The following is a 14,191-nucleotide window of genomic DNA, read 5'->3' as shown; positions in this document are numbered from 1 at the left end:
GTATACACAACTATGCCAATGCTAAGGATTTCAGGTTATATGCTCGGTTTTTCTTAATAGAAATGGAAACCACACATCTCTGGGTACACAAGAACATGATTTTCCCCTTAGGAAAACTAATTGTTGCAGAGGTGAGTGCTTCCTAACAGGCCTCTAGTATAACAATGCTTTCTAATTGTGTAGTGTATTATACTATGTCATTTCAGACTTAGAGAAATGTCTGAAATTCCTGTTATTTTTATTAACAGTTAAAACATAGTTTGTTAAATCCAATAACAAAACATTGAGAAATGCTCTTATTCCCATGTATGACAGAAGCTTACTTATATACTTCATTTCTCTATTTACTAGAACACTTCTGAGGTGGGTTTTTTTTTTTTTTGGCATTTTATATTCAGTGTCCATTGGCTCCTTCTGAGAGTATCCGTGAAGGTTCAGTAAATTTTGCAGTGAACAAGTAAAAGAGTGCTGGTGTGGGTACCAAAGCCAAAAGTGGTAAATCTTGCTCGAGTTTATCCACTCTGGTAATGGAGATTATTCCATAGGCATGGAGTAGCCAGTGGCTAAAGAGAACAATAAGTCTCTTCTTTCTGACCAGAAGATCATAGCAGTTCTATACCATTTTAGGAAAGAAAGAAAAGATAAACATAGATTATTGTAATGAATCAGATTATTTGTTACATTTTAATTTAAAGTCTCTTTTCACACAGAATTACAACCTCAGAATCACAGCTAAAAAGAACCTAATATTCACTCATTTTGGCCACTATACAGCTAAGCCAGGCTTCCTCCAGTCACCGGAGCACTCAGCAGCAGCTGAGTCTATAGGAAGTACAGACACCCACTTCCTTAATCCATTATTACTGGAGCCTCGATAATTACAAGGAAGCAGAAGTCACAGGTGATTACTGAATTCCTTTTAATCTGTTCTCCAATATGCAGAATTGAAAGGACCAAATTATAAAAAGTAGTATCTAAATGTGTAATAAAAAACCAAGTGTAATTTGCAATAGGTTAACTACCCACTACCTCTTGTAAATGCCTCATCAATTCAATTAGAGCTAGACTGTCTCTTCCTGATTCAGGTCTCCATTTCTGATTCATGTGTAGCATCCTAACTGACATACAGAACATTTTACATGGGAGAAATTCACAGGAGCAGAGCAACAAGTTTGAAGTTATTTTATGTATCCAGAGTAGTTATCGGTAATTTAAAAAAACATTTTATTCAATTTCACCCAACTCTTTCTTCAAAACTGAAAAAAATAGCAAAATCCAATTTCCTCATCTTCTTTAATTATGTTACATTGTTGATAAATGATTACAGAGAAAAATGGGGATAGTACAAAAATTAAAACATTTGAAAAAATACCGTAAAAATAGTCTGGGTTTTTCCTCTACTAAAAGTCATTAGGATTTTTGTCCTCTCACTCTTTCACTAATATAATAGAAAAGGACCGTTAATAGTAAGCACTCCAAAATAGTTAACAACTTACTTTCTTTGGGTTGAACTTTTTATGTTAAAAATGTTAAGAAAGCACTTAACTGTCGTGAGCAGTAAAAGGCAATGCATAAACGCTAGAATAGCAAACAGGAGAAAAAAAAAATCCTAGGACACTTTACACTTTTTTTTGGAATTCTTTCTAACACTGGCCTTCCACTGAAGTACTAAAATGTTAGAGGCACAGAAAGAGTATTTCAGCCCCCTAAAACATACACAGTATTATAAACCAGCATTACCTTAATAAAATTTTTTAAAGTATATTTCAAAACAAACAAATCACAACTAGTATGACTTAATGTTATTTCTAAATCACCGAAATATTCTAGATATTAGAGGGCAAAATAAGTATCTACAATCCCAAAAATAAAATCGGGGACAAAATATAGATGGATGTGGAACACAAATAAAATTACAAAGGACAGTGTTGACACTGTAAAAGTACAAGCTTAATTCTCTCAAAATAGTGTTAGTCTCAATATTTTAATAATTAGTTCCTATCTGGGTAAAAAATGTAAGACGACTTTTCTCCAACTCGCTGGACAGTTGAGCCCAACTAATTCATTAATTTCCTAAGAAAATAGTCCTGTATCTAACCTTTCATAAATTTAATGAGCTAAAAGCTAAGTGACTTCATTTAGCCACGGGTTACTAAAACAATCACTAGTACCATATTATAACACTACTATTCAATTCTCAAAATTATTATAAAAAATCTTTAACAAAGGAAAAATATTTCCTACCTCTATTTCAGAAGCCGACATGTACACAGCCAGAGTAACCAAAGACAATACTAATATAATGTAGGGGAAGGCATAATCTGAAAAGCAAACATTGGTGTTATATTGAAAATTACACAAGTTTTCTGAATAAAACAAAAAAATTCAAATAGTAGAATTTCCCACAGTCAAAAACTTTCTCAGTCAGTTCTATGAGAGACTTTAGTTCTAATACCTTAAGGAAGGGCTGGCAAATTTTTCTGTAAAGGGCCAGACAGTCAATTGCTTAAAGGCTTTGTGGCCCATACAGTCTCTGCCTCAGTCATGCAACTCCACAAATGAAGTGAGAATACTAGGCAAACACATAAATGAAATGAGCACATCTATGTTCCAATAAAACTTAATGGACAATAAAAAGTGAATTTTAGGGGCCTCCCCGGTGGCGCAGCGGTTGAGTGCTGGGTTGCAAAGCTGCCCGCAGCCTCTGCAGCGCCGGTTCGATCCCCAGCTGCTCCCTGGCCACCGGAGGAGGGTCCCACATGGCGCGCAGACCTCTCCTGCCGCCCGCTGCTCCCCTCAGCAGTGTACTTCGGTCCTTCTGCCTGTTCTGCTCCCCGCTGTGGCTCTGGTGAATTCTCTCACCCTCCCGCGCTTCTGACTGTACCCAGTGCTTGTATGAATAAATAAATAAAATAAATCTTTTTATAAATAAATAAATAAAAAGTGAATTTTATATAATTTTCATATGTCAAAAAACACTATTTTCTGATTTTCCCCCGACCATGTGAAAATGTGAACCCATACTTGACCCAGCTTTAATAGACCCCCTGCTTATGACATTCATTGAATATAAAGAATTAACCTTTTTCCTGCAGCTAGAATATTAACCATGTACTAAATTTGGAAGAAATTAGAAAAACACTCAAATTTTCTGTATTTTCTGATCCAAATGGGGAAGTTTGTTTAAGAAAAGTAATCAGCTTTAATTATAATTTAGGAAAGTTCATACATCATAGGATAAATGGATCATTCAGTGCTCTTAATTACTGGAAATGTCTACTTCAAAGAGTATAGTAATATATTTTTTTTTCAAATTCTTACAGATATAGTAGTTCCTTTCTTTCTTTTTTTTTTTTTTAAAGATTTATTTATTTATTATACAAGCACTGGGTACAGTCAGAAGCACAGGAGGGTGAGAGAATTCACCAGAGTCAGAGCGGAGAGCAGAGCAGGCAGATTGATGAAGCACACTATTCAGGGGAGCAGCAGGCGGCAGGAGAGGTCTGTGCACCATGTGGGACCCTCGCCAGGCGTCCGGGGATCAAACCGGAACTGCAGAGGCTGCAGGCAGCTTCGCAGCCCAGTGCTCAACCGCTGCACCACTGGGGAGGCCTAATATTGTAATATTTTAAACAAAAACTTTTTCTTACAGAAAACCCACATCTTTCTCAAAATGTTTTATATTCACACAAAATATAAAACTGAGAATATCTCAGACTTCCGTACTCCCTTGCTATGAACTCAATGCTTGTGTTCTCCCATAACTTCATGTTAAAATCATAACCTCCAATGTGGTAACATCTGGAGGTGATTAGGTCATGAGGACAAAGTCCTCACGAATAGCATAAAGACCATAGCTCTCTATCCTTCTGCTCTGAGAATACCACCTATGAACTAAGCAGGCCCTTGCTAGGCTCCAAATCTGCTGGTGTCTTGTAAACCACCCAGTCTATGGTATTGTTACTGCAGACTGAACTAAGACACCTCTACAAATCAAGAATTTTCTTTTATTTTTCAGTATCATTAAAGTGAGTTGACATGATGCCCTCTATGATTAATTTCAGCAGACTGCATAAGCTGACATTTCGTGAGGATGAGTAACAACTAATAACTCCTTGATCCTCTATGAATGTGTTCTGAGTGGAGTTATTAACAAAATGATCTAAAGACATTAAGGGTAGAAAGGCATTTTCCGGGCCTCCCTGGTGGCACAAGGGGTTAAGCACAGCATTATGTAGCTCTCAGCAGCCCTCTCCTGTCTCGCCCACTGCTCCCCTCAGCAGTGTATTTCAGTTAGTCTGCCTGTTCTGTTCCCCACCCTGTCTCTGGTGAATCCTCTCCCCACACACCCTGCACTTCTGGCCTATATCCCAGTTCTTGTATGCATCAATAAATAAATGTTTAGAGGGGAAAAAAAAAGGCATTTTTCAATAAAGGCAGCTACAATATAAGAGGCAGTGCTGTCTGGAAGTCTTCTAGGGATCTTCCAAGTCCTTCCTGGCTTTTCAGTTTTTTCCCTTTCCTCCATTTCATAACCAAGACGACTGCATATAATAACACTACCTACAGTCCAGACATAAGGATTTTTGAAAGCTGACAATTCTTAATCTTTCCAGCATAGACGGCCCTCCCTAGTTCTGGACTAGCATAAATACCTGTACTCCGTGAATACCTAAAACTGAACTGACCAACTTATCTGCTGTTTCTAATATTCAGTGGAATCAATCCCGTTAGTAAGTCAGTGAGTTACTTTATCATCTTATTCCTATTGCTTAATCCCTGAAATTTAATTAGTTACCTAGCTTATTAATTAGCTACCTACATCTTCAAGATAGTCCATCCAGAGCTTCTCTGCTTTGGGCAGTTAGGCTTGCTTTATCACTATAATAATCTCATAATTGCTGCTCCAGGTTCTCCTCTTCCAGGCCAATCCATCTACTACACTGCTACCAAGTTATGTTCCTAAAACATAAAGCTGATTATGTCACTCTTCTGTCTCAGATCCCTTTCAGTATAGGTCTCTACTCCCTACAGCAAGAACAGCAATGTCAAACGCTTATAAAAACCAGCCAGGCAGGTAAAAAACGGGTTGACCAAATCCAAGAAAACAGGGGAATGACAGGAGATAGAAAAACTAGATTTTCAAGTACCATGCAAGACAAATGAAGCAATACACCTAAGATTAAACCAGAACATAAGGGAATAACATACTAGTCTCCAATTACCTTTCCCTTGGCCTTACCCTCAACTTTGCCCTTACATTGAACCAAAGTCATTATCAAGCTACATTACTTGCATGGTGTTGCTGAATTCTGACAGTATCTTTAGGCCAGAAGGCTTGCCCTCTGCAGCCTGGCAGGCTTCATTTAAAAGATGGTACAAATATCCTTGCATTGTTCAATGGCCCATATTCAAACAAACACCATACATACTATGTTCTCTCAACTATTTATAGCTTATTATATGTGTCTTAACTTCTTAATTCTTATTTTGCATTGCAGTTCAACCTAAGTGGTTACTGATTAATGGATATATTAAAGAGTATATTGAGGGTTTTTTTAAAAACTGTACCCAAAAAGTTTTCATAAAGGAACTTGGAAATTTAAGGCCTAACTTAATGGGAAACAGTACACATTAACATGAAAAATTTCTATATACTATACTATATGCAAAAACTAGTTTTTGTTTTAAAATTTATGTTTAGGCTTTTAAAATCTTCCTATTTAGATTAAAAGCTGCAAATACAAAGTAGTCTATAAATAGAAATCAGTTCTCATTAGCTGCCACTGATTTCTTGAGAATTCCATTTCATTCCAAGAAAGCTGTAATTCATAAAAATAAGACTAGGGCCTCCCCGGTGGCCTAGGGATTAAGTCTCAGAGCTATTACCACTATGGCCTGAGTTTGATGCCTGGCTAGGAAGCTAACCCACAAATGGTGCAGCAGACCTCGCCTGTCTCACCTGCTGTGCCCCTTAGCAGTGTGTTTCAGTAAATCTGTCTGTTTTGCTCCCCACTTAGTCTCTGGTGAATCCTCTCACCCTCCCTCGCCCCACACACACATCTTTGGCTAACACCCCAGTTCTTCTATGCAAAAAAAAAAAAAGAAAAAAAAAAAGAAAAAAAGAAAAAAGAAAAAAAAAAGACTTTCAGTTAATATATATATACAAGGGCTTACTTTCAAGGATTGAAAAACTATTTATTTATTTTAAAGATTTATTTATTTATTTATACAAGCACTGGGTATAGTCAGAAGCACGGGAGAGAATTCACCAGGGTCAGAGGGGAGAGCACAGCAGGCAGACTGACGAAGTACACTGCTGAGGGGAGCAGCAGGCAGCAGGAGAGGTCTGCGCGCCATGTGGGACCCTCACCCGGTGGCCGGGGATCGAACCGGCTCTGCAGAGGCTGCGGGGCAACTTTGCAACCCAGCACTCACCGCTGCACCACCGGGGAGGCCCTGGAAAACTATTTTAAAAAGTTCTAAAATTATACTAAAAAAAAAAAAAAATCACAAGTAATAGTATAGTAACTGTATTTACCCACTTTATCCCATAAACTTACATAAAAGGCCTCCACCAACTGCCTGAAGTATGGTTAAAATTGGGAAGAAGTAAAGTGCAGCATAAACACTTTTAAATCGATCAGACTTCCCTAACCCACAGGCAATCTTCTTTACCAGAAGAGGTCGGAGCAGCATCATTAATACCAAGCAGAATGCATAATAGATAAATACAATGGTGTACCTATAAGAAATTAGAACATAAAAAATATGCTTTAAAATAACTATCATCGATCATCTTTAAATCAAAGCTACTAAAAGATCTAAAAAGTATATTAGGTTTATTGAGTACTCAGACTAGTAGAGGATTGGTAAAGACTCTCACACACTAACAGGAAGGATATGCTGGTTCTTTTCCAGGAGGAAGTTTGGAAATGGGTATCAAAATTCCTAAAAATGTTCATGCCCTTCAATCAGCAAGTTTAGTTGCTGAAATTTATCAAAGCAAACGAATCTGGGATACACAATAAACTTTGTGCACAATTATAATATCATAATGATATGATCACATAATAAAATAGAAGTCTAAACAAACACTTACAGTGGGTAGACAGCTTCATGAGTACAGTGCACTGTGGTGATGTAATCTGGACTTGGGTTGTAAAGCATTGTGTACCAATCAGAAAGCATCAGTACGCGACATGAATGGATATAGAGAACACCAACTGGATCACTCACAAGTAAGGTGATAATAGCTGCCATACTGCATTCAAATAATGCTGTGATATGCTGGAAAAGTGCACTGGAACTAGCAAAACAAAGGAAGCATAATTACCACAGATTTCAATAAATGGCTTTAAATAAAACCTGTATGCTTCAAGGTGCAAATTCTAAAAAGGAATTTTACTGAAACTAAAAAAATTCTTCTAAACTGGCAAAAGTCAAATAAATATGAAGACAGAGAAGACTTCAACCTAGTTTACTAGAAAAGGACACTCATCCCAAGTAACAGTGGCACTTCTGCCAGGTAGTTTCAGAGATAACTGGTCTGCCTTTAGGTTCTCAGTTTCCTTCTGTGGTCCTTTTATCTCTCCCTGACACAACAGACCGTGACAATAGTTCTGGATAGTTCATGCATTCTTCTACCTCTTCAGTGGTACTGGTTTCAGTGTGACCTTTCCAATTCCCCATAAACTTTACAGTTACTTTGCCAAGTACCACAATATAAATCTACCACAGATTAGTTACTTTGGTGTTAGTTACCCCACACTATTTATGATGCTAGAAATGGAATACAGGAAGGTAAATGAGTTTGTATACTGATCTCACAGTCACCCTCTTTACTAAGCTCTTTTATTATTTCTAATGTCTAGTCTTCAAAGTTTCTGGGTTCTTAAGCAATGTTTCTGTCATCTATCACTGCACAGCAAACTATACCAAAACTTAGCAGCTTGACTATTTCTATTTTGTGGTTTGACTGGGCTCCTCTACTGAGTCTGTCCTGCACCCTAGTTTTTGATTTGGGAGGCACTTATCCAGGCACTGCAGTATTCAACAGGACTAAGGCACTCAGCTGTGAGCACAACATGAGACTATTGACCGGAGCACCATGTGGCTTCTGTGTTGTCTTTGGTGTTCCACAGTTTAATTGTAATGAGTGTAAGTGGCAATCTCTTTTAATTTATTCTGCTTGGAATGTTTTTTACTTTGCAAAAGAACAATCTGGTACATCTGTTTATCGTACTTCTGTAAAACCTGAAGCCAGCATTTCTTTAAATACTGGCTCTCCTTCACTTTGTCTATTTTATCCCCAGAGACTCTGGTTAAATACTTTGGGCAAAGAGCTAACAAAATATTTCCCTGTATGTGGTTCCCTGTAGTTCTGCTCCTCTGGAAGCCTGACAAAGGTAGAATGTCAACTTTATTGCTAGCTAACATTGCTTGTGATACAAATAATCCCTTAATTGGTAAATTGCAGGTAGACTGGCAGGAATTATAAATTAACTGTAAATACCTGATGGGGAAGCCATGGATTGGTTTTTCTTTCAGTGATTCTTGTAACTGGCCTGTCCCTTGCAGGAACCTGGAAGCGATTCCCACGCGGTAGAACCTGATTCCTTTTGCATAAGACTTTGGCCTGGATGACTCCCACACTCACTCAGTGTGGATCTCATGTCCTTGTGCCTGAGCTGATGTGCTTCAATAGCTACTGCTGACAAGGAAAGTTTTATGCTGCCCTGCTGGCAAGCTGTGTTCCTGAGTAGACTGGTGCTTAGGCTACAGAGCCTGAACATTTCATTGAATCTGGGGAGGACTCCCTGTAGATATTACAGAAACATATTGCAACTTCTCATGCCATGTTTCCTGTCTCACAACATATTTCATATTTCCCATCTTCTTTTCTCTCAGTGTTCCACTGTTATTTCTTTACATTTTTTTTCTACTCATGAATTCTGTTTTCAGTTGTTTATCTGATCTTTTTTTTATTTTAGCAAGTATGAATTTTCACTTTTAGGAAGTTCCTTTTTTCCTAATCACATCTGTTACTCATTCCTATTAATCTCTTATTGAGTGGAGATCTTGTGAGTGCATCCTTTTTATCTTTAAAATTTATATAAGTAGCAGTTATGTATTCTACAACTGAACACCCATTATCTTTGGTCCTTTAGGAACATATATACACTGTTGTATAATTATTGTTTTTATCAACTCTCAGTCATCATGCTTATTTTTATTTGGTAATCAAGGATTATGAGCTCTTTAACAGATCATAATGTGCAAGTGTCTTGTGAGTCAACTTGAGAATAGGAAAGCTTTTCATCGATGAGAATTTGCTTCTTTCACCAACACTCATCAACCACCATTTCCCTGGGCTTCCACAGCAATCTGAGGTAGTGTTCAGCGCTGGGTGCCCAAGATTCAGAATCCAGACTGCAACGCTGCTACTAGCAACTAATCTCAAGCAACTCTCCATCCCTAATGCCTGCTTTGTTACTCAGGCCTAGAGTGAAGGTGGAGTTGTTTGTTTTCTGAAAGAGAAGAAATCTAGATCTCCACTACCTCCAGAGAAAGTAGCAATATCTTAATTAGTGTGTCTTTTTCAGCAATATCTTAACATCTTTTTCAGATGTTAATTGTTTCCTACAGGAGGATGACTTAGAAGGACAAATTAGTCCATGTTGTTTGAAGCAGAACTCCTGTAGCATTTTATACAGATGGAAACACTGAATACATAAACATACATTCATATTATGTAATCTGATCTTTTGCTTCCTTTTAGAATTTGTATTTTGTAGATACAAAATGCCAACCTCATCATTTCTTGCCATTACTTTATTAAAATATATGTCACCTATCAGGTAAACTGCCTCTTCAGATACAGATCTGAGGTTATCACCACGTTTTATGAATATGCCCTCAGACTCTCGCAGCCCTCACTCTCTCTATAGCCTAGCCTCATTTAATCCCTATTACCTCAGCCCTCATTTGTTGATTATACTATGCAATTTTCTGTCTTATACTTCTGCACATCTTATTCCTGATGTTTGACACTTTTTTAATTCTATCAAAAACTACTAATTTTTCAAAGTCCAACTTAGTTTTTTCTTCTGTGAGAAGGTAAAATTACTTTCTTCATGCTGTATTAAAACTGTGTAAGTTTCTATTTTTATTTGGTAATCATGGATTATTATGAGGTCCTTGCCTCATGCCTCTACTATAGAACCTTACACATAGTGTGAGGATTTGTCTATCTCATCCATCAGACTGTGAGCAGCCAAATTTCAGTTCTCTCTGAATTACAGCACCTGGCACACTGCAAATATCCCCAAAGATGACTAAGTAAATATATTAAAAAGCTATCAATTACATAAAAGTAAATTACATGCAGGGCCTCCCCGGTGGCGCAGCGGTTGAGCGCTGGGTTGCGAAGCTGTCCACAGCATCTGAGGCGCCGGTTCAATACCCGGCTGCTCCCGGCTACTGGAGGAGGGTCCCACATGGCACGCAGACCTCTCCTGCCGCCCGCTGCTCCCCTCAGCAGTGTATTTCGGTCCTGCTGCCTGCTCTGCTCCCTGCTCTGGCTCTGGTGAATTCTCTCACCCTCCCGCGCTTCTGACTATACCCAGTGCTTGTATAAATAAATAAATAAATCTTAAAAAAAAAAAAAAAGTAAATTACATGCAAAGTAAAGCCTATGACCATATTGCACAAAACTATGCAATTTCTACGTGTTTCTGACCTGGCTTTAAAGAAAAACAAATTTAACAATAAGCTCTAGGGAAAGCAAGGGAACGAAATGAAATGAAAGTGAAATGAAAGTCATGACTAATATTAGTCTACCCCATACAATATTAGGTGATATCATGCCGAGGGAGACAGCATTGATTCTGTATATGTATCTGTATATATAGAGTTGGGTCTGCATATACATCTATCAGTAGGTGTAAGTTAAGCTAAAATCTGAAGGACAAACAGCAGCTAGGTAGAAAGTTCCACTCAGAGAAGAGAGGATTTAAGGTAGAGAAGAGTTTAGTGAAAGGACCTTACGCAAGAAATATTCTGAGTTAAAGAGGCCCTGTAAGACAGTATGATGACTGCATGTATAAAGGTAGAATGTGGCTCCTTGTTTCCCACAGAATAAAGTTCACATCCTTACGAAGGACCGTCATATTCTGGCCTCAGTCTACCTTTCCTGCACTCCTTTTGTTACCTTTCGTTTATATGCAATCCATACCTGGACCACCCAGACTACTTCCATTCCCACTCAACAGACAACTCTCACCTGCATGCTGTTCTCTTTTGCCTAAAATTTTTTTTGTTTAAAAAGTCTCTTGGATCCCAACCAGCACAACTGATCTGTTTCATTCTTTGTAATCCCCAAGCATTGTGTTTATAACACTTCTATACACGTAATGTTTATATACGTTTAAGACTGACTTATATTGTAATTAGTTGTGTATACATTTGTCATCTCTGCAAGATTATGACTATAAACCACATTGGTTATTTTTTTATGTCCTACCCTGAAGCATGCCCTACCATTAAGTTTTCTTGTCACACTCAAAATAAAAAGCAAAAATAAATTAACTACTTTTAACACAATAGAAGAAGTATACTTGTTGATAAGTTCTTCTCAATGATAATTACGTCACCAACAGTCCAGCGAGACTGTTGGACAGTCCAGTCATAGAAAATGCTAACCTCTTTTTCCCCGAGTACCATTCAATGAAGAACCAATGTAAAACAAGAGGAAGCATAGCCATAAATCCGAGATAGAGCCAATCATAAAGTTCTGGATACTCTGTGCAAGGCTGACAATATTTCTGTGCATTTGTTCTCTGTCCTCTTGGACACACCTAAATATAAAATAAACAGTATTTCTATTGCTTATGTACACACATTATTTGAGAACATTAACACCTCCCAATTATTCTATAAGACACCAGTTCAAATGTCTGTTTACAGGTGCATCTTTTAGAAATAAAAAAGAAAACCTAAGTAAAACAAAAAGAAATCTATGACAAATTTTTCTATAACTGAATAATGCTCTTAAAGAATTCCTTTTACTAAACTACTGAAATAATTAACATTAAATGAAACCTACTTATTAACACTGCATAAAAATAACTGCAGAGAAATGTTCAGGAGTTATAATGTCAATTTACTTGGATGTCCAAGTCATTGTAATATAGCAATAAAAACTAATTATGAAATTGTAAAATGTTTTTAAAAAATAACAATCAAAAAAAGATTACAATCAATACAACAAACAGTTTATTAATGCCTCCTTATTTTTTATAAATTAATGACATTGAGGAAAAAAGTATTACACATGTGAAACAATCTCAAAAGCAAAAAGATTTTGCAAATGAAATAACAAACATAAAGACTTACCCCACACTCTCCATATATTTCAGTTGAGCCATTTTTAGATAACAGGGTCTTCCCACAATAAAGTCCAAGGCATGCTGGTTGAATATCGACCGCTTTTTAAAAACAAATGTCAGTATGGTCACATCTTTTATGGTATTAAGAAATAATACAATAGCTGAAGCACTAGCATAAACATTTTAACACAGTTCAATGAAAAAAAGTTACATATTAGACAAAAGGCTTGATGCATTTATTTTAAATTTTAAGCTTCTCCTTTTATACTGTGACAGCGCAGATTTACACTGGACTCTTGTTAATATGCTTCCTATGATTAAGATCCTCAACCAGCAGAGCCGAACTAGCCCCAGAACTCAGCCTATCCTGGTAAACACCAAAGGCTCTGGCTAGTCACTCTTGATATGCTAACCTCAACCTCTGAATTTCCATTTTCTAAAATTAGAAGACTAATAGAGAATGGCCACCTTTTATTTTGCCCAATCAGGACAGTACGTGAATACACACACACAATCTATTATCACTTACAATCTATTACCACTTTCATTCGTAACAGAATATATTATAATGCCAGAAAAGCAGAAAGGACATAATTTTTAAAGGGGCAGTTTTTAACTTTAAATAAGTCCACCCCTATGAAAAGCTTGCTGTGACCAGTAATTAGGAAACGCTCTCTTAGAATCAAGCCCCTAATCTCAAGGCTTGGCGAAAATTTAAATGCAGCTGTTCTTTACCATGACTGCCTTTAACTTCAACAAAACAAGTCATTAAAGGAGGGTTTTTTGTTGTTGTTGTTGTTTTCAGTGGCATCTAGTTGATTGATTCCTTCAAAAAACATACTGAGCATTGGATTCCACTGGTTAGGAACCGCTATAGGGCAATCATTTCCCAAATTCTTCATGATTCACAATCTAGACCGCCTGGCCCACAAAGCCCTTTCACTTTTCAGTGAGCAGATATTTTTTATTTCTTTCCCTTTGTGCTGCTGGGGAAAACCAGAAATAGCCCAGTCTCAAATATGCTCCCTCTACCTGATTTCTGGCCTATTTGTAAATCCATGGGCGTCTTACCTTAATGTGGCGCTCACTTAAACCAGCTGTATTCACAGTGTACTACCTCAGTAAGTGAAAAAGAATTGTTTCAGATTTTTTTGAGAAGGCAGAAGTTAAAAGAATTGAGAGCTACCCCACGGGCTCTGCATCCAGTAGAGGCTTAGTAAGAACACAGGCCAATGCAAGTGAAGTTTCTCAAAACCCAAGGCCTGAAAACCACTGTGGGGAACGGAAGGCAAAAGCCAAGTAACCCTAAGAACAGCCTGACCCCCAGTCACTCTCCCTCTCGCCGCCTCCGGTGCCCGCAAGCCCCGGTCGCAAGCGCGCTCTGGGGCGGGGCCTCGCCCGTCCGCGGGCCCCGCACCCCGGGAGGCCGGCGCCCCCGCCCGCAGGGGGCCGCGACGAGCCCCCGCGTCCCGACCGGCTTTCCGCGCTTCCCAACGCGCACGTCCAGCAAAGCCGCTGAGGCGACATCTGGAAGACGACAAAGGCCTCCCCGTTCCCGGGGCGCGCGAGCGCGCCCCCCGCAGGGCGTCCGCAGCCGGGACCCGCCGCCGCGGGAGGAGCCCCGCGCCCCGCCCGACGGTAAGCGGGGCAGGGCCCAGGACGCGGCGCTACCCGCAGGGCCGAGCCCGGAGCCCGCAGCGTGGGGCGGAGGCGGAGGCCGGGACCGAGACCAGCGCCGCCCGGGGTCCCGGCGACACTCACCCATCGGCCGCGGCAGGCGCGCCCGGAGGCGCTCGGGCTGG

At 38.9% G+C, this 14,191-nt stretch overlaps 1 protein-coding gene across 1 annotated transcript; it reads right to left on the bottom strand.

The window, feature by feature from the left end:
* Positions 1-394: 394 nt before the first annotated feature.
* LOC311175054 (JNK1/MAPK8-associated membrane protein-like) lies at positions 395-12,483 on the bottom strand (the record flags this gene model as incomplete). The annotated part of the gene is made up of 6 exons (XM_084239944.1): positions 12,397-12,483; positions 11,704-11,858; positions 7,103-7,309; positions 6,564-6,745; positions 2,245-2,321; positions 395-613 (listed from the first exon to the last, which is right to left on the bottom strand). The coding sequence occupies exons 2-6, from the start codon at positions 11,763-11,765 to the stop codon at positions 395-397; spliced, it is 747 nt and encodes a 248-aa protein (XP_084096070.1). The 5' UTR covers positions 11,766-11,858; positions 12,397-12,483.
* Positions 12,484-14,191: the final 1,708 nt, after the last annotated feature.

Source organism: Talpa europaea (genome assembly GCF_964194135.1).
Source record: "Talpa europaea genome assembly, chromosome: 8".
Taxonomy (NCBI): Eukaryota; Metazoa; Chordata; class Mammalia; order Eulipotyphla; family Talpidae; genus Talpa; species Talpa europaea.
This window is presented reverse-complemented; position numbering and strand designations above follow the sequence as displayed.